General features: G+C 42.4%; 1 protein-coding gene across 1 annotated transcript in view; it reads right to left on the bottom strand.

Moving 5' to 3' along the window:
- The window catches only part of NALCN (sodium leak channel, non-selective), a 346,536-nt gene that overhangs the window by 78,499 nt on the left and 244,856 nt on the right, over positions 1 to 23,181 (bottom strand). Inside the window, exons 16-17 of the mRNA XM_067536921.1 lie at positions 13,467 to 13,603; positions 11,525 to 11,666 (exon numbers count right to left, since the gene is read on the bottom strand). Coding sequence (XP_067393022.1) covers positions 11,525 to 11,666; positions 13,467 to 13,603 — 279 coding nt within the window. The remainder of the gene's footprint in view (positions 1 to 11,524; positions 11,667 to 13,466; positions 13,604 to 23,181) is intronic.

The following is a 23,181-nucleotide window of genomic DNA, read 5'->3' as shown; positions in this document are numbered from 1 at the left end:
TAATTCTCCCAATCCACCTTTTCTTCTTTCTGTATCCCCTCCCCATATATATTTTTATATAAAATTTACTGTGTCATCACACACCTGTTCTTGTGTTTTCTTTCACTAATACTCTTTCTTCCATCAGCAGTTATCTTGGGATGGTTTCTACAGGCAGCCTCTGAAGCCCTGAGTAGGCATCAGGGAGAAAGACATGGCAGCACCTAGCCACTGGGAAGGTCTGACTTTTCAGAGCATGAATCTGCTATGTGGCCCTCGCCTAGCTTGAAAATCCATTTAAATCACCTGGCCACTTGGACATGCCCACAATAAGCAAAAAATAAGTGCCTCAACCCAAGTGCGAACAACTGCCAAGTCACCTTTTTGAAAATTCCTCAGGGAAAAGATTTCCTCTCATGAGTCTCATTGTGTGCCTGTTCCCACATTTATGCACCTACACAGCACTGAAGATTCTGGCTCCTGCGCATTCAGCAGCCAGGTTTACTCTCACAATTCAGATTTAAAGCATATCTAAAGTAAGATTTAAGGACAAGAAAATGTCCAGACTCATCTGACGGGCATGGTTCTCAGTTATACTAAGGCCCTTTTACTTTGGTTTGGCAGGGTAAAAAGCCTTAAAGTGAGCAGAAATGCCTCCCTGAGAATATACTGCCTTTGCAAAGGACGTGCCCAGCCAGCACAGAGCTAGCACAAGGACTCTTCACTGGCTTGCTCCCAGCACTCAGTGGAGAGGAAGGATTATGGAATCAGAGGTGTGGCTGGATTGCACCATGGCTATTTTCTGCTCCTTAAGCCCCATAGAGAGCCATGGGAAGCAAAGTGTAAATTAGATCAACCCTGAAGCTCCTCTAACTTACACTAGGGCTGGACAGGACCATATATCCCCTAGAATACAGGGATCACAAAAGTGCCTTAAAACCCCTCTACCTCCCATGTCTGCTTCTGCCCCAAGTACTGGACTGTAGTAACTGAGAATTATATCTCTAATACTCTGTGGAACATCCTTTATTTACTCACATTCCCTAAATTTATCAGCAACTTATGTTTTAAGTACATTAATGGTCCAAATATGAACTCTGATTAGTATTCAGAAATATGTATTTATATCCAAGACTAACAGTCCACCAGTATTTTGTGTTTATAGGCAAATTCAATTATTTTTAATACCAAAAACCAGATTTTCATGTGCACTGACTCTGGCAGTTCAAAGGTGCCTTAGCATAAATGAGAATCAGGCTTAAGTGCATTGGACGTGCATGGCTAGTATCACTGTAGGTGACAAAAGAAAGTGTTTGAAAGATGTAAAGCGAGGCAGCTAATCACATTTACAGTGTGTTGTTATGAAATACAAAATGCTGGTCCTACCGACTTGTAATAAACTTCCTTCAATTCCACTTACTGTTCCTCTCTAATTCTCATCCTACCTCTCCCCTCCCCTTTAACTCCAAAGTCCTAAAACTTGTTACCTGGATTTCCTTTCCTCCAATTTCTTTTTGAACCCCTCTCATCCAGCTGGCATCTTTTTCTCACCAACCAAAGCTGCAGATGATGAGTTCATGACCAACTCTCTTGTAGCTAAGACAAAGGTGTGTGTGGATGATCATCTTTATTGTGTAAACGTGTATTGTTTAATGCAAAGTATGTCATGTAAGGTGTATTTGGAATGCTCATGACGTACTGAACATTGTTGTTATAGTAATATATTTGTTGCAATGTCATGTGTATGGTTATGAGGCTCTGCTATGTGATATGCCCAAAGACGTGTCTCATGGCTTAAAATATATCCAAGCAAGACTCTCTGAGCAAAGGGGCAGTTCATATCTCATTAAGGCTTGTATAGAACAAACCCAGCTCAACATTCCAGGAACAAGGGATTGGCCTAGATGTCAACAAAGGAATCCACAAAGGACCTAAGTGACACGGACATTGTTTGTCATCTGACCTTGAAGTGGGGGGGAGTGGCAAAGTCCTAGGAGGGAGAAGGAACATTTTTAAAAGGGGAGACATTTTGCCATTCGCTTTCTTCCACCTCCATCTACAAACACCATCAAGCAACTTAAGTGCTGACCTAGAGAGAGAGCCTGGATGAAAGAGAATCCAGCCAGTCTGTGGTGAGAATCATCTGAGTTTGTAAGGTTATTGAAAGTGTTACGCTTAGTTTAGAATGCATTTGGTTTTTGTTTATTTTGACTAAAGCTGACTTGCTTTCCTCTGACTTATAATCACTTAAAATTCTTCTGTAGTTTAATACATTTGTTAATTTCACCTAAAACAGTGCATTTTGGGGTGTGCTAGGGACTCCATTTGAAGTGACAACGCTGGTGCATATAAATTTCATTGATAAATTGATGAACCTATGAGTTTGCAGTGTTCAGTGGGCAGCACTGAATATTGTAAGATGGCAATTCCTAGGGTTGCATCTGGGACTGGGGATATTGAATGGGGTCATTCTGTTGCATAAGCCAAAGAGTGGCTGGCTAGAAGCACTCACTCACTGAGTTGGGGACAACTTACTTGTTGGAGGCTGTGCGTGGACACCCAGGAGTGGGAGTCCTCACAGCAAAGCAAAGTAAGACAGGTTCCAGGAGTGGGGAATTGGGGTGATACAGTGATTCATTAGTCCAGATTGCACTAGGGGAACTTCACACCCAGGTCTTGAGGGGGCCAAAGTGGGCCCCCCATCCTAGGTCTGAGGTATCCAAAATCAAGGAGAGCATTGGGTGTGGGGCTACAAAGGGAATCCCTTCAGCTACATGCACATGGACTGTCCACCAAGCCAATGAGGTAAGAATGTGGGATCACGAGGATCATGTCCAGGCTGTTCCTCGACAGGCAATAGACCGATGCTAGCCACATTTGAAGGGGTCTGAGACGTAGTCTTACGCATTGAACTGCATAGGTACATGCTGCCATATGACCCAGTATCCTGAGTCAAACCCTCGCCATGGTGAGGGGGTGAGCTGTGACCTAATCTATCAGGTCTGACAAGGCTTGGCATCTGGCATGAGGTAGGAATGCTCTGGCCCTGACAGAGTCGAGGACTGCCCCAATAAACTCTATCATTTGCACCGGCACTAACATAGATTTCTATTCGTTTACCAGCAGGCCCAGATTCTGGCAGGTCGCCTGCAGTACCATGACATTGCGTCGGACCTGGGCTTCCGAGTGGCCCTCGATGAGTCAGTCATCGAGGTAAGGGTAGATCTGTATCCCTTGATGTCTGAGCTAGGCTGTGACTACCGCCATTCATTTTGTGAACACCCTTGGTGCGGCTGATAGACCAAATGGGAGGGCCGTGAATTGCTAGCGGTTGTCCCCCACTACGAAACATAAAAAGCGCCTGTGGCCACGGAATATGGAGATGTGGAAGTATGCATCCGTCAGGTTGAGGGCAGCGTACCAATCTCCTGGATCTAAGGAGGGGATGATGGAGGCTAGAGAGACCGTATGGAACCTTAGTTTCTTGAGGTATTTGTGAGGCCATGCAGGTCCAGTATGGGTCGCAGGCCTCTCTTTGCCTTCAGAATTAAAAAGTAATGGGAGTAAAACTATTTCCCTCTCAAACATAGGGGAACTTCCTCTATGACCCCTACCTGCAGAAGAGCTTGTACTTCCTGGATGAGGAGTTGCTTGTGAGAAGGGTCCCTGAAGAGGGACAGGGATGGGGGGTGGGAAGGAAGAATCAAAATGAATTGAAGGGATTACCTCACTGCAACGGTGCTTAGAATCCACTTGTCTGATGTTATAGTCGCCCACGCAGGAAGGAAGAGGGAAAGGCAGTTTGAAAAGGAAGAAGGGTGGATCCTGCGTCAAGACTGTTAGGTTGCCCCTGGGCATACTATCAAAAGGCCTTTCTGCTGCTTGGTGGATAGCAGCCTGACCTCGACTGGGGAGCACTGGTGGTGGGTTGACTCTGACGGTGCTTATAGCTCTTGTTTTTTCCTTTTTAGGGCTTGCTCCTAGCCTGGTCTGTGAACCGTTGTTGTTGTTGAGGCCTGAAATGCGTCCTAGAAGCTGGTGGGGTGTACAGCCCTCAGGAGCAGAGTGTGGCCCTAAAGTCTTTTAGGCTGTGTAGCCTGGCGTCTGTTTGGTTTGAGAACAGTGCTGCATCATTGAAGGAGAGGTCCTGGATAGACTGTTGGACTTCCACAGATAGGTCAGATGACTGCAGCCATGAGGCTCTCTGCACAGACACCACTGATGCCATTTTTCTGGACACTGAGTCTGCCACATCAGAGGCTGCCTAGAGAGAAGCTCGGGCCACTAATTCATCCTCCTCCAAAATAGTCATGAACTCCTGCTTAGACTCCTGGGTTAAGGAGTCAGCAAAGTTAGCCATAGAATAAAAAACAGTAAAGTCTTATCTCCCCAGTAGGGCTTGTTGGTTTGATATGTGGAGCTGGAGACTGGCGGTTGAATAAATTTTCCTTCCAAAGAGATTCAGCTTTTTTGCCTCCTTGTTTTTAGGGGTTGAGCTTGACTGCCCTTGTTTATCTTTCTCATCGGCTGTTGACACCATCAACGACGCTGGGCATGGGTGGGAGTAGAGGTACTCAAACCCTTTGGCGGGCACATAATATTTTTTTCTGCTATTTTAGAAGTAGGGGACAGAGAGGAGGGGGTTTGTCATAGGCTCTAGAAAAGCTTGATAACTCTCTCTTGGACAGAAAGGGTCACTCTGGAAGGGGCTGCTGCTGCCAGAATATCAAAGAGCAAATCAGCTCGCTCCTTCAGCTTCTCTGCCTCCAGTTCTAGATTTGCCGCTACCCTCTTGAACAGCTCTTGGTGTGCCCTAAAGTCATCTTGCGGGACTGTGGCAGAAGGTCCCACTACTGCTTCATCAGGTGATGATGATGATGAGGCTGGCAAAGAAGGAGTGGGTGACCAATCCCCCGTAGCTGGGATAACCTCCTCCTGGGGGATCACCAGACACCCTTCCCCTGCTTGGCTTGATTCCTCGTCCTAGTCTGGGTGTGGGCACGCCACTGTCACAGCATGTCTCCTGAGACAGATTGCTATTTCTGTGACCCTGGGACAGTATGGAATCCCAATGGGTTTCAGAACTGCCACAGTCCAGGCCATTGCATCAGGGGCCACGAGCCCAGTGGTATGGCTGGGAAGCCAGCAGCCATAGTGGGATATCCTTGGCCCCTGGGCAAAGCAACCTCCTCTCCTTCCATATCTGAGGGGTCCTCCTCTGTGGTCCACAGTGGTGCCAACCTTGATTCCAACTCCTTACAGTGCCAGTGGGCGTGGCACTCTGGTGCTGGGGTTCCACTGATTGGTGCCGGCTCTGACGACTGATAGTAATGCTCTGGAGACTGAGACCTCGGCTCCGGGGATTGGTGCTGGGACCCTGGTGCCTTTTGTTGACGTTCCAGTGATCAGTACTTAGGATCTGTTGCCGGAGGTGGTGCTCCGGGGAGCGGCGGGGGCCTGGAGACTGCTGTCAGAGAGTCAGTGAATGATGATGGGTCGGGGAGCGGCGTTGAGGCGACAGGGACTTGTATGGGACTCCCAGCACAGGCTTGCCCCATGACCCACTTTTGGCCACATGTCCTTGCCCCTGAACCCACTTTTGGCCACATGTCAGTGCAAAGGTCTATCCCCCCAAGAAGTAGGTGGAACCAGGAGTGACAGCAAGTCCTTGGCCACTTGAAAGGCCTCGAGCATGGATGGCATTGAGGTGCTGGGGATCCCTGCTGCTATCCGGAGTCAGAGGTTGGTCCCAAGGTGGACTGGGAGCTCTGAGGGATGAGGCCACAGCCAACCTAAGTTTCAGGGTAGACGAGCAGCCTGGCACAGAACTCGGCTCAGCCCCCCCGCTCCCTGCTTGTCCTTTTTAGTGCATCTTCTTGTGCTCCTTCTTTGGCACCAGGGAAGGTGACTGGTGCCGGGATGAATTCGATGCCAGGGGGGTACTTTGGGTAGACGCTGATATACTGGGCACTGAATCTGAGTGGCCCAGCTTGAAGACTGGTCTGAGGGCTGACTCCATCAGGAGCGCTCTTAGCCTGATATCCCAGTCCTTTTTTGTGCAGTGTCTAAAGTTCTTGCAGATCTTGCACTTGTCCCAAAGATGGGTCTCACCCAGGCACTTTAAGAAGCTCTGGTGAGGGTCGTTCATGGGCATGGGCTTTTTATAAGAAGCACATGGTTTGAAGCCTGGGGACCAGGGCTGCCCTGTACCTGGGGCTAAGTCCCCGCAAACTAACTAGTTACACCTAAAATACTAATTCTAACGAACAGACTTAACCAACAACTATTTCTAACTACGGACAAAACCCATGGATAAGTGCTTGCCAAGGCAAAGACGTTCCAGTACTGACACTGGCAGAAAGAAGGAACAGGGGGGGGGGGGCCGGCAGTGCCCTTATACTAGCGCAAAAGTGCGCCACAGCACAGGGTGCTAGAGCCGGCCCTCCAGATACCACTGAGGGAAAAATCTCCGGCACTTGTCCATGTGGTGGGCGCACACAACTAACATGGAATGGATGTGAGCAAGCACTCGAAGAAGAACATAGAAATGTTGACATAATTCAAAGAGGAAATGGAAGGCTAGCCACATTACAGACACTACCGGGGGCGGTAAGGGGGAAGAGCAACAACTTTTAGCAGAATTCCATCTTTTGGTTCCAAACTTGACTTTTTCACTGTCATCCTCAGTGTAAAGAAGAGGTGAAAAATTGCTGAAGTCATCCCACTCCCACCAGTAGCGATAGGGTACATTCTGTGAAGCACTGGTATAAGTTAAATGGTTGGTCATGTTTCTTTTTGACATAGGAACATAAAGTATACATACAGTGTTTGTATTTTTAAAGCAATCATTCTAAGCTTGCTTTAAGGCTAAGATATTTTTAAGAAAATTGGTTCATACAAATGTGAGGTTGCCATGGAAACTGTAACTACAGAAAGCCAGAGTAATTGCTGTGACTAAATCCTACCTAGTGCTCTCTTGCTTCCTGAGTGAATATGTAAACACTCAGTTTTATGCAACATTTGACCAGAAATGTTACTTATATTTGATTCTACCCCTTAAATCATCAGAATTTCATGGTTGTATAACTAAAGTGGGGTGAATAGTGCAAAAATAATTTGTGAATACTTGTTTCAATTCAAAACTGAAATTCAACGTACCCATATTTGCTATTAAAGCTGGTTGAATAATGGGGAAAACCCCAAATATTTTTTTTAAAATTGCAAAATTTCATTGAACAAAACTGGACACAATATTCCAAATGAGGCCTCATCCGTGCCAAGTAGAAGAGAATAATTACTTCCGTCAATCTGCTGGCAATGCTCCTATTAATACAGTCCAGTGTGCCGTTTGCCTTCTTGGCAATAAGGCCACACTGTTGACACATATCCAGCTTCTTATCCGATGTAGCCTCCAGGTCCTCTTCTGCAGAACTGCTGCCTAGCCCGTCGGTCCCCAGCCTATAGCAGTGCATGGGATTCTTCTGTCCTAAATGTAGGACTCTGCACTTGTCATTGTTGAACCTCATCATATTTAATAACAATTAATAACAATTTAATATGAATTAGTTACATTTATTTGCTCATTTAGCTGCCCTTTGTAAGGTCAAGAGATTACTGTTTGAAAACACTACCATTGATGTTTGTGACAGAGTGCTTGGTGAGAACAGCCTGAGTCAGCCCTCTGTCCCTGGAACCCTAATTAAGCAGGAATGGAATCCAGCTGAGGGAGCTTGCAGCGACTGGGCTAATGGGGAGCAGCTGTGGAGCTTGTTACCTGGGCATTATAAAGGATAACAGGAAGAAACTGAAGGGGAGAGGAGGGGACAGCCCAGCCAGAGAGGGAGAAGCCACAGTACAAGGGTGAGCTTCCCTTGGGTCTGTGGCTGAGACTGTGAGGTCCTGGAGGCTGTGAAGCTGGACCCAATGTAAACAGCTTGTGGTGGGCAGCAAGCTGAAAATAAAGAGCACTGGTGTGAGCACAAAGCAGAGGTCTCCGAGTGGTGTTTGAGGACAGAGGTGGAGCAGCAGGGAGGGACCCTGTGTGAAACTGCTACACGTGGGGGCTTGTCCAAGAGCTGCTGAGCCAGTGCAAGAGTTGGCAATGGAGGAGATCCTGCAATGACTGGTGAAGCAGGCAGAGGAAATGCAAAGCTTCCAGCAGGCCCACCAGATGGAGAGGCAGGCCTTGCTGACAAGGCAGGCGGAGCAGCAAAAAAACCTGCAAGACTTCATTCGGGAACAGGCCAGCACGCAACTGCAAATCCTGCAGCAAATGGTGATCCCCATGGCGGGGAGAAGGCAGTCGACCCCCGGTACTGGGACTCTGTAAGATGGGCCCAGATGACGACCCAGACACGTTCATGGGTATATTTGAGTAGGTAGCCTTGGGTGCTGGGTGGGATCAAGAAATCAGGGCCCTACGGCTGGCACCTTACCTGGCCGGTGAAGCCCAAGCAGCCCACATGGCCTCGGGTGAGGAGCAGGCCAGAGACTATGAGGCGGTGAGGGTGGCCTTCCTCGATTGGGTTGGCTTGTCCATGGAAAAATATTGCCATAAGTTTTGGGCAGCCCAGTGGAAGTGTGCGGCCCTGAGTGTTTGCTCAAAGATAATGGACTGGGGCACCCGCTGGCTGAGACTGGACACTCACACCATAGGCGAAATAATGGACACACTATTCTTCGAACAGTTTTTGCACAGCCTTCCTGAAAATGTGTGGGTATGGGTCAGGAGGCATCAGCTGAGTACGGCAGATGCGGCAGTGAAGTTCACTGAAGAATATGTTGAGGCAGACTTCCCCTGGAGAGAAGGTCAACCCTCCAACAGACTGGAGTGGGGAAAGAAACTCCAGGAACCAACCTCCAGGAAGGCCCCAGGGAGGAGGAAGGAGGAACCCCAAGGAGCCTCCTGTAAAACCGGACCCATGGTTAGCTGGCAGTGTGGATGGCCAGGACATAAAAAGGGTGACTGCCCTCAGATGGAGTGCGGCTTGGCCGAATTTTGTGGCTGGACTCAAGCTGGGGGGTGAGAAAAGGGGTCAAGGTTGTCCACCATCCCCTTGAGGGTGGGGAGAAGAGCCCAGAAAGGCCTGGTGGATACGGGCTCAGCCTGCTCACTCATCCACAGGGGGGCTGGTAAAGCCACACTGGGTAATCCCAGGGGCGACGATGAGCCTGAAGTGTATCCACAGGGATCAGAAGCTTTGCTGGGTGGCTCACGTGCCCTTGGAAGTCCAGGGCAGATTTGACTGGAAGCAGGTTGGAGTAGTAGCAGGACTACCATACCCGGTGGTGATGTGCACCGACTGGGACACTGTCCCGAGAAGGAAGGGATATAGGGGATAGGGGCCCAGCAGGAGAAGGGAAACAGTGGGAGGTCCCCTGAGGGAGTGGGTGGAGCCTCTGGAACCAAGGAACCCCAGTAGTGGGGAGGCCCCCAAACAATGGAGCCTAGGCCGGGAGAAGGGCGACGGGAGACCCCTGATCCCAATACCCGAAAGGGGAACAGGAGGAGAAAGACCCTAGACAACAGAGTCCAGTAGAAACCAGAGGAAGGTACGGGGGTGACAGCTAATGCAGGCCCCCTCGAAAAGGGCCAGTGGAGCCCCCCTGAAGGAACCCCAAGAAAGTCCAGGGAACAGGAGACTCAGAAGGTCCTGGGGGAGGTCGGGGTGGACTGTCTAAACACAAGGGACAGAAGGAAGAGGACAATCCCAAGGGTGTGAATGGTGTGTGGACCTGTTGGTGGCAGCCGAGCTTGCGGGGGGGCCATCCGCCACCCACACAGTGCACTATCTGTGGCTGGGGTGAATGAGCCTCACAATGTTACCCCTGTGAGTCAACCCATTGAAAGGATGAGACTTCCCCGCTCAGACACTCGGGGTAGGAGAAGGAGGCGGAGAGTGAACCCGGCAGTTCATAAGTGGGGAGGTGTGTGACAGCGTGCTGGGTGAGAACAGCCTGAGTCAGCCCTTTGCCCCTGGAACTTTAATTAAGGGGGAATGGGATCCAGATGAGGGAGCCTGGGGGTGACTGGGCTAATGGGGAGCAGCTGTGGAGCTTGTTAGCTAGGCATTATAAAGGATACCAGGAAGGAACTGAAGGGGAAAGGAGGGGGCAGCCCAGCCAGAGAGGGAGAAGCCACAGTACGAGGGTGAGCTTCCTTTGGGTCTGTGGCTGAGACTGTGAGGTCCTGGAGGCTGTGAAGCTGGACCGAATTAAATAGCTAGTGGTGGGTGCTGAAAATAAAAAGCACTGGTGTGAGCACAGAGAGCAGAAGTCTCCAAGTGGTGTTTGAGAGCAGAGGCGGAGCAGCAGGGGGGACCCTGCATGAAACTGCTACAATGTTTAATATTTACCTTCTAATATTATTTAGATTGGCAGTGATTTTTACCTTGTATATTAATCTTCACAGTACAGTTCACCTATAATATTAGGTTATTCAAGTTTTCAGTCAAAAGAGCCTGAGCCTGAGTTTCCTGGTACAAGTTAATGTTAGCATCATTTGATGTAGCTCCAGTGACCTCAACAGACTTGGGCTCATTTACACCAGCTGATGATCTAGCCCAATATGTCCACTGCTCTATGTGGTGTGGATAATTTTAGCCACTTTTAAAAAAAGTTTTACCCAATTTTATCAGAAGAGCTGATATTTATCTGCATTTTCTCCTGATTGGTACCAGATGTTTTAGTGCAGCTCAGTTTGGATCAATTGGTATTGTAAATTATAGGATCCTTTGGTCATAGAAAAAGGTATTCTCAGGAAACAGGATAAAAATGACCCATATTTTGGACCTTCATTATCTTTTTCTCCACCATGCTCACTTGGATACCCAGGCACACCTGAGCTTCTCATTCTTTGTACCCTACCAACCATTGTTATTTTAAACTTATTCTGTTTTTCCTTATTGTTGTTTGGCATGCACAAAATTCAGGCATACAAATATTAACATATGCACATGTGTATTGTACCAGTCCAGCAGGAAGCCTTTATGCATTCAATACAACTAGGGATCAAATCTGTAAATATGAGGAATTGTTTTCTAATGGTTCAAAGACATAAAAGGCAGCTAAACTTTTCTAAAAGTTTAGAAAATGATTTGTAAAAAATGATTTGTTGTGAATTTTTAATGTAGCTCCACGGCTCTCATACTGACCTTGCTACAATGGCATTATAATCATTGGTAAGAAGATTGAAAACGCAAACTTTAATTTCAAACATGAATGAAAGTGACTTACACCATATAAATCTGAAAAATATGCTCAGAAAAATGGGTGCGTTTTTTTTTTAAATTACACATCTTCTGTACAATGTCATAGCTTAACCAAAGTCAAGGGAGCAATAACCATTTAGACTAGCTGGGTATCTGGCCCTATGTCTGTTTTAGACAACTTAAGTTAAATGTAATGTTTTACTAAACTCTTAAATACTTCAGACTGTTTCCTGATATTTCTGAAATGTTGACAAATTGTACAATTTGTGGCATTTCCTCACAGCACATGTTAAAAACAATGAAGAACATATATTGTTTTTTACTCTTGTATTTACCTTTTGGTCAATATACTTGTTTTCCTCAATTGCAGACCTTTTGGAGTGGTCACATGAGGAAGAAGATGCAGAAGGGAGTCTTCGCAATAAGCAGCTTGTATCCTGCTGCTGACGATCAATAAACTGCTTCATAAAACTCTCCCTTGCAAATCAGAAAAAGATATAACATTTTGTTGCTAAAAATCCAGAAAGAGATAATACATGTTTTCTGTAATGTGTCACAGTTGGCTACTGCCAGTTTAGAACAGTAGCAAGATGAAAACCTATGGGGGACAGGATAGTGCATACAAAGAACAAAGATGACTAGATTTAGATTTAATTATTAAAAATACCGTAACTGAATCTGGTGCTTACATGCAGTTTCAAACAAAAGTATTTGTTCTCTTTAATAATACATCCTTTATTTGATTTTTTTAATTTATCAATTAATTTTATTCTTAGCTATTGAAATCATATACAACTCTTTCTGAGTTTACAATATAAATTGCTAAATAAAAGCAAACCAAAGACTGATATAATCCAAAGAATGCATATGTTCGACAAGAAATCAATTTTTCAAGAGTTCAGGCATCATCTGTTCATATAACAGCCTTGAATGCCAATTTTAAGGTATTTTGACAATTTTGTACTTCACATATGCAATGTTTTGATTTTTAAATGATTTCTGTTTACAAGAAATGCACATTTATTTTTCCACATGTTAAATTCTGGGGGACTAGTGTTATATACTGAGTATACCCAACTCTTATCTGGAGTGATAATTCTACATAGTACAACCGATTCATTTTAAGATTTTATTCTTCAGTCCATAGCCTGATGTTTCTTTCAATGGCTAGCAGCAGCGTTGGGTTTCAATTACCTACCCACACACATTTGGAAAAACACAGTGAAAAAAAGCCATACAAAGATCACAGATACCCTGTTTAAAAAGAAGCAAAAACTACATGTTTAAATAATTGGGGTTCTGGAAATGAAACAAAATATGCCTGATCTTTACCTTAAGATTTGCCAGTGTTTTCTTTTAACCCTCAAAGGCAGATACTCTGGCCTACTCCACACCTTTTTCACAGTTCAGATGACACAAAAGATTCAAAGACAGTTCCACTGTGCTAGCTGTGGACTCCCTAGCATAGGAGAATCCATAGTGACATAGCCATATCCTATATCATGTTCCCTACAGCTATAGGTGTAAGGGGAATTTCGATGCAGAAGGGTGAGAGGGTACTGTGGATGGAGTGTGCTATGTTCCAGCTATCCTCATCTGGCAAAAAGTCCCTTGGGAACAGCTGCAGATGTTGAGTGGCTGTAGCAGTCCCCAGACTGTTTTCAGAGATTCAGTGAACAACAACTGGCTTCCTGATGCCCACACCTGTCTCCTTTCATATGCTGGATACAACAGAGATTCTGACCTCTGAGTTTTTGGGGGTATTTTTTGAAGGAAAGTGATCAGCGGTACAAATCCAGTCCAGTCAGATAATGATCAAAAGTTGTTACCATCTAACTTTTCAGTGTTCTATGTGAGGTGATTTGGTGGACTCAGCTGACCAGATCATTAAGAAACCCACATTGAAACTGATTTTTGAATTCTTGCTGGTGGTCTCAGCAAAGAAACTAAAAAAACCAAATGGGCCTGAAGAGAAATTACTTTCTCATCTGCAGAAATGTACTTTCCAATATACTCTATCTGCGTGCAATTAAATTACTCCAGGACTATTATTCATTCCTTTCATGAGCGCTAACGCTATGTAAACAGGAGAAGAAGTGACTTTTTGGGAAGTAAAAATGAGAGACAAATGAAAAGTCATCCACTCTTACCTCTAAATACAATGCTTTGATTCTGATTTTTAAAATTATCTGCTTAATGGTTACAGGTCACTGGCACTACTGTGTGTCTTGGTAATTACCAAGTCTTCAGCACATAAAGAAGGGATGTATTTTATACCTTATTTTTGGAACTGTAAAATCTGAAGGCAGCTTGGAGATTTTCACCATTTGTGGCCTGTTAGGAAATTTTTCAAATATACGTAGACGCAATGGAAGCTTTTCCTTGGTATCTGCATTGGCCTCACTCTGCTTTAGCTTAAAAAAGAAAAAGAAAGGAAATTTTACTCTAACAGTTTTGTTTTTCAAAGAACAGTAACAGCAATCAGTTGAAGAGACAGAAGATGGCAGCAAAGAACTACAGAGGGTAAATTTCTTGCTCAGAGTTCATTAGTTTACTTGTGTTAGAGGCACTGACAGATATTAAACCATAACAATCCATTATTTAAAAGCCATAAAATAAAAGACATTTCTAATAATTTCAGTTTTAAAACATGAAGCATACTAGCTTCCTATCATGTATTTTTACTTCTGTATTTTCTTCAGTTTCCTAACACTTAGAAAAGAAAATAAATATTCATGTTTTGTCTTATGTGACTCAGCTTTTTGTGCATGTTGACAGCTTTGAAATATTCAGATAGAGCAAAAGGTATATAAATGAATTGAGGATTAAAATATTTAGAGAAACCTCAGATCATGAGTGCAATAGGAGAATCACATATAGATGCTATACTTATATCTAATGATATCTGAAAAAGTAGATAGAGATATAACTATTGCATTCTGATTATCATATAGGGTCACCTAAACATATTATGGCAACAAAGTGTCAAGTCAAGAAGGGTCACTACATGCACCAAAGTTTTTATGGTGAAACCCTTTTTTTAATTGAAGAATTCCACATTAAAAGTATCTATTTCTGTCTAATTGAAAGGGTCAACTCTCCTTTGCCCATCACAGCATGGGCACAGAAATTTGATTTTTTAAATAGAATTAGGAAATGAGTGTATAGGAAGAATGCTGTATATGTCATATATTTAGATTTTAGTAAAGGATTTAGTATAGTACAGCCTCTGGTGGAAGCTTTTTTTGAATATTCATTTAAATTAGTTTGAATGTAAACTGCCATGTGGACTAAAAACTGAAAAACAAGTAACAAGGGGTAATGACAAATGGTAGTACAGATCTGGGGGAGAAGGTGCCTAGTGGGGCACTGCAGAGATCAGCATTATGTCCAGTCTTATTTAACATCTTCATTAATTATCCTCAAAAGGGAGAAATCATGTTATTAATTAAATTAATTGGATATTAAATTGGGAGAAGTTGAAAATACCAGTGAGGACAGGGAAATAAAACAAAAGGACCTAGAGATATTAGAAACATAGGCAGACAATAACAAATGGAGATTCAATTTAAAAAATGCAAGTTAATAATCCAAGGGGTAAATATGCTGCAATTGAGAGAAGACACTTGGGCAGCAGTAATACTGACAGAAACCTAGAGTAGCAGTAAGCATGGAGTGTAGGCTGTAGAAAGGTCTCAAGAGAAATTCCTCATCATTTGGTACTTAGAATAAACAGGGCCCTTGAAATGCCAGTGTAGCAGAGAGAGAAATCCTCAGGGAATTGAACTAGATGATGTAACAGGGCTTTCCTAGTGCTACAGGAGTTGATTTTCTTTAACCCAGTGGAAATTCTCACTGGCACACGTTTTCCAGTTTTTGTCACTGTCTTTTCCGTCTCCACCTTCTATGTTAATTGCAAGCAAATGTAGATACAGTAGAACCTCAGAATTACAAACACCTTGGAGGTTGGTTGTAACTCTGAAATATTCATAACTCTGAACATGTTATGGCTGTTTTTTCAAAAGTTTACTGAATGTTGACTTAATACAGCTTTGAAACTTTACCATGCAGAAGAAAAATGCTGCTTTTGACCATCTTAATTGAAATGAAACAAGCAATGAAAGTTTCCTTAACTTGTCAAATCTTTTATTTTAAACTTTCCCTCTATTTTTTTTTGGTAGTTCATGTTTAACACGGTACTGTACTGTATTTGCTTTTTTTTTTTAGGTTGTTTCTGCTGCTGCCTGGTTACATCCTTTTGGTTCTAAATGAAGTGTGTGGTTGACTAGTCACTTTGTAACTCTGGAGTTCGTAACAGTATATGCAAACTGTAACATGGACAGAAAATGTCCCTCACAGGTAATGACTGCTATTCACAGGAGATCACATGTTTATATTTTATATCTAAACACAACAACAGGGAGTTTGTGATAGATTACAATGGTGTCTGAAGTTCTAGTGCAGCAGACAACCATACAGTTAAAAAACTAAGCAAGATTACATAAATATACAATTTTTGAATGGCAGATAATTAAGAACATGCTTTTAAAATAATATGAACTCAAAGCTATTCTACAGAATATCTCAGCATCTGTCATGCTGAGATAATATTACATATTGGGAAGCTGAAGGCATTTAGCTTCACTTAGTGCCTCTCAACACATTTAGGGTGTAATATTTGCTCTGCATGACACGCATCCTGTTCTGTGTCATTGCTTAAATCCTTCACATTTCAGCAACTGCTTTTTTCAGCTTACAACAAAGACATATATCTTTTTTAAGGTACAGGATTTGTCAAATATGACAACTATGGTTTACAACCCTTTTAGCCAGAGCCTAATTCACAATAAAATCAATCCTTTCCTTCCTTCCTTCCTTTCTTTCTTTGCTCAAGAAAAAAATATTTTTACTGAGGCCTGGTCTACATTGCTGCTGGCGGTCCATGGGAGTTACACATGCTACATAACGTAGTTTGTATATCTCCCGTCGACGTACTTACATTGACGTATTGCAGTGACAACACATCACTGCATTGTCGGGAGATGCCCTCCCATCGACACAGCCTTACTCCTTTTGGGAGGTGGATTACCGGTGTCGACCAGAGAGGCCATCTGGAATCGATTGAGCGGGTCTACACGACCTGCTCAATCAATCCTGCTGCATTGATCATCACGGAGCCTGCAGTGTAGACATACCCTGAGAAGGAAAAATATATTGACCCTATTCATTCTATGGGTTCCTGGCCTCCAGATACAGAAAGCCTCTTGGGAACAGGGGCAGAGCAACTCAGGCCACCCACCATCATGGCCAGGGACCAGGCTGGATTCAGCATGTCTGTTGGCAGGGCTCCTATGAAGCCCCAGCTTGGAAATCCAGCTGCTCTCCCTAAGCAGAATCCTGCAGAGGTGGAGGTGGCATTACAGTCATCTATCCTCTCCCAGGGTGAACAGGTCCCCCTTGTTCTCAACCACTCACAAGAGTGAATTAGGCCTGAATGACGTTATTTTGTTCCTGTTGTGCGAATGCAACAGAGTTTTAGGTCCTAAGATCGCGTATGTGTTTGTAAAGTATTCCAAAGATGGAAAAAATATTGTTATAGAGCACCATCACTGTTCATTGTGCCATAAACAACACATTGAAAGACAGGATCTTGCACCAAAGAGCTTAAATCTAACTTAGACACATAAGCATGGTTCATAATACAAAAGTGAGCAAGGACACTGATGTGAATTGAGAGGTCAGCATATAATGACTTTAAAGAAGACGTAGTCTTTAATTTGGACTGATCTCCTTTGCAACCCTTTTCATAGCATTTACCATACACTATTCTGGCACAAATTATGTCAACACTCTCTTTAAGGCCCCTTTTCTCTGCCCATGCTGTATAGGGGACTTAGCACCACTGAGAATCAGGCCCTGAAAGGATAACAGATGAAAATAAAGCTGACCTAAATATACAGGGAAGATGGAAAAATAGTGTGAAGGTGAAAGTGGAAGGAGATCAAGTCAGAGGAAAGAAGAAAGAAAATGGGGAGAAGTGTAGAATGTGAAACCAGGTTTAGGATGAAATGGCTTAGAGTTAGATTCTCCACAGTAATTTCTTTACATACACACGTAGACCCACAACACAACTCACTCCCAAACCTTTCGCCCAATACACTATTCAAGTTATCTCATCGACAATTTGAGACAGAAAAAATATTGTTATATATTGTAATATATGGATAGATAGATACTCTGACGGATGGATGCAGGCTGTGGCAGTGTTTGATACAACTTTCAAGGTGAGAACAAAGACTGGGAATTGAATGCAAAAGAAAAGGGGACAGTTGTCAAGGAGGAGATTCATCAGGAAGGATCTGGATACATTTTGGTTCTTGACTATTTTATCTTGAAAGATTGTGACATTATGGCCACACTGATATTTATATCCTTTCCTAAAAATTTCTTACATTACAATATGGCCATGGTCATGAGAATATAGTCTCATCTTAAAGCATGCACAGCAATACTTGATATATCTGTGATCAGAGCTATTGAAAAAGGAATGAACAGGACCAAGCAGGAGAAAAGGAACAGAGGAACCAAGTTCCCATACTGAATACTATAGTATTTCTACAGGATGACAAAGGAGACTACCTATTAATACTAAGTATTTGCATTGAAACTCACCCACACTTAATTTATATGTTTGGTCAGGAAAACACTAACATTTAAATAGAACTCTGAGCCAATAAACAAACACACTGATGCTGTTGTGGGCAATGAAACAGCCAAAAGGAGAAACAACTATTTAAATATATAAGCAGGGAGAGGATCTACTTACCTACTAATCATTAATTTTTCTCATTTTTTTTTTTGCAACATGTATAATTCTGAGCTTGCCGAGGAACAGTTTAATGACTGGCAAAGTGTGGAATGTTGTAAGGAAAAACCCCATATCTGAAAGGAGCCCTTTTCATAAGGTTTAAGAGTCAAGTGTATGGAAATCTTATATTAAAGGTGTGTAAATATTTCAATAAAAGAAAATGGTTATAAAAAGTAACTGCAATATTCTATTCTAGCTGAGAGTTTTCAGAAGGGCCTCAGATCAATCACAGATACAAAGTTAAAAGCTTCGCCACTGATGTGCAGAGTACTTAGGAATTGGCCAGATGCCCAGGCTAATTTCATGGTGAATGTTAAAAGTTCAAACCTTTTTGGGAAGTAGAGGACTTCTCACCCCTGGATAGTTTTAAATTAATATAATATGATACAATATGATACTCTGCAATATACCAACATTTTACCTTGGAAAGAACAAGTTGATGTTGTAATATTTAAATTGTGCACTTAGCAGGATGTGTTATGTGCTGTAAATTAAAACAGCACAAGTCTGATGCAAGTAGAGGGAGAGATAAAATGTATGACAAATCAAGACTAGCTCCCACAGTTCTCCAAAGTTCCTTTTACTGATCAGATTCTTCAGACTCGCTATCACCCCATACTTGTAATAAGTAATTTTTTAATGGAAACACTAATAACTGACACTAAATGGAAAGTTATCTTTAATAATTAAAGATTGAAGGGCAGATTAAATGAGCAAATTGATCTCCTTCTGTCTCTTATTCCTCTGAAACTATTGTGATCTGGTGAATACTTAGAGGTAAATGAACTGTACTGGGGGGGGGGGGGCAAGCTTAAGGATAAAGTTTAAAAAGCTCAGTCTCTTTTTCTGTGGGACCAATTTGCATCTACAATTTTTTTTCACCCCTGCATATGGGTCGTCTGTGCACAAGTATTAGGAGTTGAAGAGCACAGATCAAGAAGACAACTGTTCAGCGGTTATAATTTACACCTACAATCCAATTATGGGTAGAGAAAATGTAGGAAAATTTTGCACGCATAATTGTTCCCAGAGAAAAAGAGAGCAAGCTAAGACATGTCTGAAATTTTGGGCCAAAATATTTACATAACCCAGAAGACTGACTTGTATCCATTGACTGATTGTGTTATAGTAACACTAGCAAGAAGCACAAATCAAAACCCTTGCTCTGAACACTCCTGAAGTTTAGACTGAGTTTTGAACTTTGTTCTTTGGATTTATCTCAAAAAATGGGCACACTATAGTTGACGGGAATTCTTCCTGAGTAAGGACTGAAGGACTAAGCCCACAATAACTCTCACCACCTTTTGTGATGTCTAAGGGAAGTTTTGCAGTAAATTGCACAAACTGAATGGGAAGTGCTGTATAGTAGGTAATATAGGGGTCAAACAACATGAAAAAATTCATGTCAGTTGGAGGGACTAGATTATTCATTGGAGTTCTCTTCCAACCCAGGCATAATTCCACACATGCATTAATAAAATATACTGGGCTTGTTTTATAACATATTTTCTGTATCACAGAGTTTGTAATCTACAGGTAGTGTTGATTATAATCTATAGGCAGTCTAATCTACAGGTAGTGTTGGTGCTGTGATTCCCATTGTTCATTGTTCCTCAATTTTGTTTTAAAGTCTTCTCTATTAATAAGAAATTGAGTGATGTTTAAAAAAAAGAATTTTGTTAATATCTTCCTTGCACTAATTCCTATTAATCTCTTATGGAAGCAATGCTCCTGACAAGACGTGATTGCAATTTACAAAATGCAGATCTTCTTTAGTGACAAGTGAATTAAATTGATTAAATTTAATGTACAAAGGGCAGGGCCAGATTAAGGCAATCTGGAGCCCCAAGCACACCATGACACAGAACCTCTAGTGATAAACTGTGATAAATAGGGTAAACTTTTCAGAGCTATTGTTTCAGGCTGCCTACAGACCCAGGAAAACATTGCTGCATTGATTAAATTTGAGTAATGTTTTCAAGATTTTCTTCCCAAACTTGAGCGTTAGAAACTAACTTAAAAAAAAAGAAAAAAAAAGAAAAGAAAGCTATGATTCTGACCTAATCACAAGTCTCCCAGGAGCTGGAGACTTAGGCACTGGCCTATAGTATCTATGCTGTAAACCAGCTCTAATAAGAAAAGCAGAGGACATCCTAACTACTTAATCCTACCATGCACTGCTGTTCCTTTAAAACGCTTCACCCTCCCACCAAAAAAAAAAGTTCTGTTTATTCCCAACTAGATCTATGGTACCAGTGCAAAAGGACAGTACTGTACACAGTGTTGTATAAAATATCTGAGAAAGATGTTTTGGACTATAGGTTCATCTGATGATATCATTCCAGTTCAAGACTTGGTCAATGTCCAATGCTTCAGGAGACAGTGAAACCTCATTATAATGCACCTAGATCACTGTGCAATTTGTGAGGATTGCAACTTCTTCCTGACTGACCCCAGCAAATAATCAGTTTACATCCTGGAACACGAGATATGGTCACCATTACTTTAGCGTCCATAGTTGCAAAGGTAGTAGTATACAGATCGGTAATAAACCCTATTAAATCCCTACTGTGAGTTAAGGGTAGTTTGCAATGCTAATGCCATACTTTTTGCTTGAACATAATGATCATTTACTATTTCTGTTCCGGCTGGTGAGAGATTCTGAGAGGTTTCTTTTCTTACTGTTTTAAAACTTCTGTGCCTATAATTAACTCAATCCCTTTATCTCTCTAGCATCCTGGATCTCTTCTGAAATTTGATATACATCCTCAATATTTAGTCCACTGGACTGAAAAAAGGATCCATGAACCTTCCATTCCCTTGACCAGCATATCCCAGCCTGTCCATGTGGCAATAGAATGCCAGCCAGGCTTTCTCCTCTCCCTTCCTCTGAGGCAAGCTGGTCAGGCTTTCCTGGACTCATCAAGACACCCGTGTAACTCCATTAGTTATAAGAAAACAAAAGTTTGATAGAGAAGAAACAAATACAGAGCAAAAAGCTTCTATGTACAAACTGAAAGGGGACAGTCAGGAATTATCTGCAGAGTGTAATTTTCATCAGTAATGGTATGGACAAAGATTTATGCTTCTGAGAAATCATCTGCCTCTCATATCTGTCTTTGGACTGTATATGGGCATTCCACCTCTACTTTTAAAGTAGAATGTAAAGACTGGCTATATCCCTATCATCCAACTGCTGTGACACCAAGAAGAGAAAGACTGCATTATGTAGCACAATGGCTTGGCTAGATAACCTTTGCCATTCAAACCCTCAAAACCGTGTCCAGTTGACACACTGTTTTGGAGAAACTGATAACATTCCTGTGACAACTTCACTAAAAAATCATATATACAGTTAGTTCAAATCTGTCCCAAATTTTGGACTGGCTCTTGCATGGGAAAAGACTAGAAAAATGAGAAGATTTTGTGTTCTTTACTCCATCTGACTGGAGCTATCAGTTCAGTCTTGGTGCCTATTAATGGGTCTTTGCGTAATCACTCTACCACGTTTAAGACAAGAGATGCTGTACCTGTTTTGCGCTGGACACCATGTGGTGCATATGAAAGAAATAACCAGGGGTTATTCTGGGCAGCCTGAGTTGGATAATGTCATGGAAAGCAAAAGTTTGTTTCTTGGGCTGGAGCATAAAGAACAGGCAAGAAGGGGCACCATCAGATCCACTTCTAGTTTACAATAGAAATTGAAACTGACCCATACATATAATATTGAAAAGATGGTGAGAGAGATAAAATACATTTTTTTGTTCGGTGAGTTCCTATGGCATATGTTTTCTTACGCATTTCAGAGTATATGGTCACACAGAATCTCCGTAAATTGAGGAATAAAAAAAATCAATCAAGAGTTGCTTTCTGGACTGTAACAATACATGCTCCTTGTTTTATACTTTTAATGTTTTCTATGAATTAATAGCCTTTTCATGTTTAAGTGAAGAAAACGTCATTTCATTCATTCTCTCTCTCAGGATAAGTAACTAAGTTGTTTTTGCTTCTATGCAAGGGTTATTGAGTCATAAAAGCATCTTCATTATGATAAAAATATACTGCACTCCACTGAAATTGCATTCCATTCCCATACAAACTGGGAATTTACTTGTTATGAATTGTGCATTTAATCAACAATAAATTACTTAACTTGAAGATATTTAAGAAAAGCAAAGGATATAAGAGTTCTGTTCTTGTACAAATACAGCCATTCATTATTGACTGAGTACAATGTGTTTGTCTTTAAAACATATGGCAAAATTCACTCAGTCTCTGAGTGTTTGCATATATGCAGAAAGCAGAATAAGTAGCACAGTTGCATCTCTCATCATGTCCCAGTTATTGCTCATATATTCTGAAGACTGCACAGAAACAGAGAGAACATGCTGCCTGTCTGTGTCCTGAAAAGTGCCCAGCCAGCTTAGTAAGTAGAGCCTACCCAGGTAGAGTCAAGACACACAAGCACATCTTACCTGTTGGATATGCAGGAAAATGGAACCAATCCACTACATTAATTATGGCCAGATTTTCAAAGGTGCTGGACACCGGCAGTTCCCAATGACTTCATTCAAGCTGGGGGTCATTAGCACCTCTGAAAATCACCACCAGTGATTGGGGAGCAGATCAGCTGGGCCTCATATCGGTATAGGGCCCAAGTGACAGGTACAAAAAGTACACCAGGAGAGGAGTAGCCAGGTAAAAGGTAAAAGGCTACCCTCAACCTAGGGAGAGGCTTTGCTGCCTTATTTATACCTGAATTAAAGGTGATAAGTTTTATTTGGGTCTATGTTATACCCTGAAAAAACAGGTAACCATGGAATGTTGGCATCTGATCCATATGTGCAGAAGTGTGAGGATTTTTCTGTGGACTTTATATGGTTTTTACATGCTGATCTGTGTGGTCATCAGTGTTTCACACAGGATTTGAAAGCTGGGGTACCATTAAATGTGTATGTTCATATAGCTCATCTAACCTGAGTTACTGCTTGGATCCATATCTGCATGTTTTCAGGCATACTAGTATTCTCATACTCCTGTGTTGGCTCATGTAGCTTCTCTGTGATTGTGATCATCTGTGTGGTTGTTGTTTGACATTTGTCACAGCTTAGTTATAGGCAAAGT

The sequence above is a fragment of the Emydura macquarii genome, unplaced genomic scaffold (assembly GCF_026122565.2).
Source record: "Emydura macquarii macquarii isolate MOO-44397 ecotype Brisbane River unplaced genomic scaffold, CSIRO-AGI_Emac_v2 contig_3671, whole genome shotgun sequence".
Classification (NCBI taxonomy): Eukaryota; Metazoa; Chordata; order Testudines; family Chelidae; genus Emydura; species Emydura macquarii.
The sequence above is the reverse complement of the archived record's forward strand: the minus strand, read 5'-3'. Positions and strand labels throughout refer to the sequence as shown.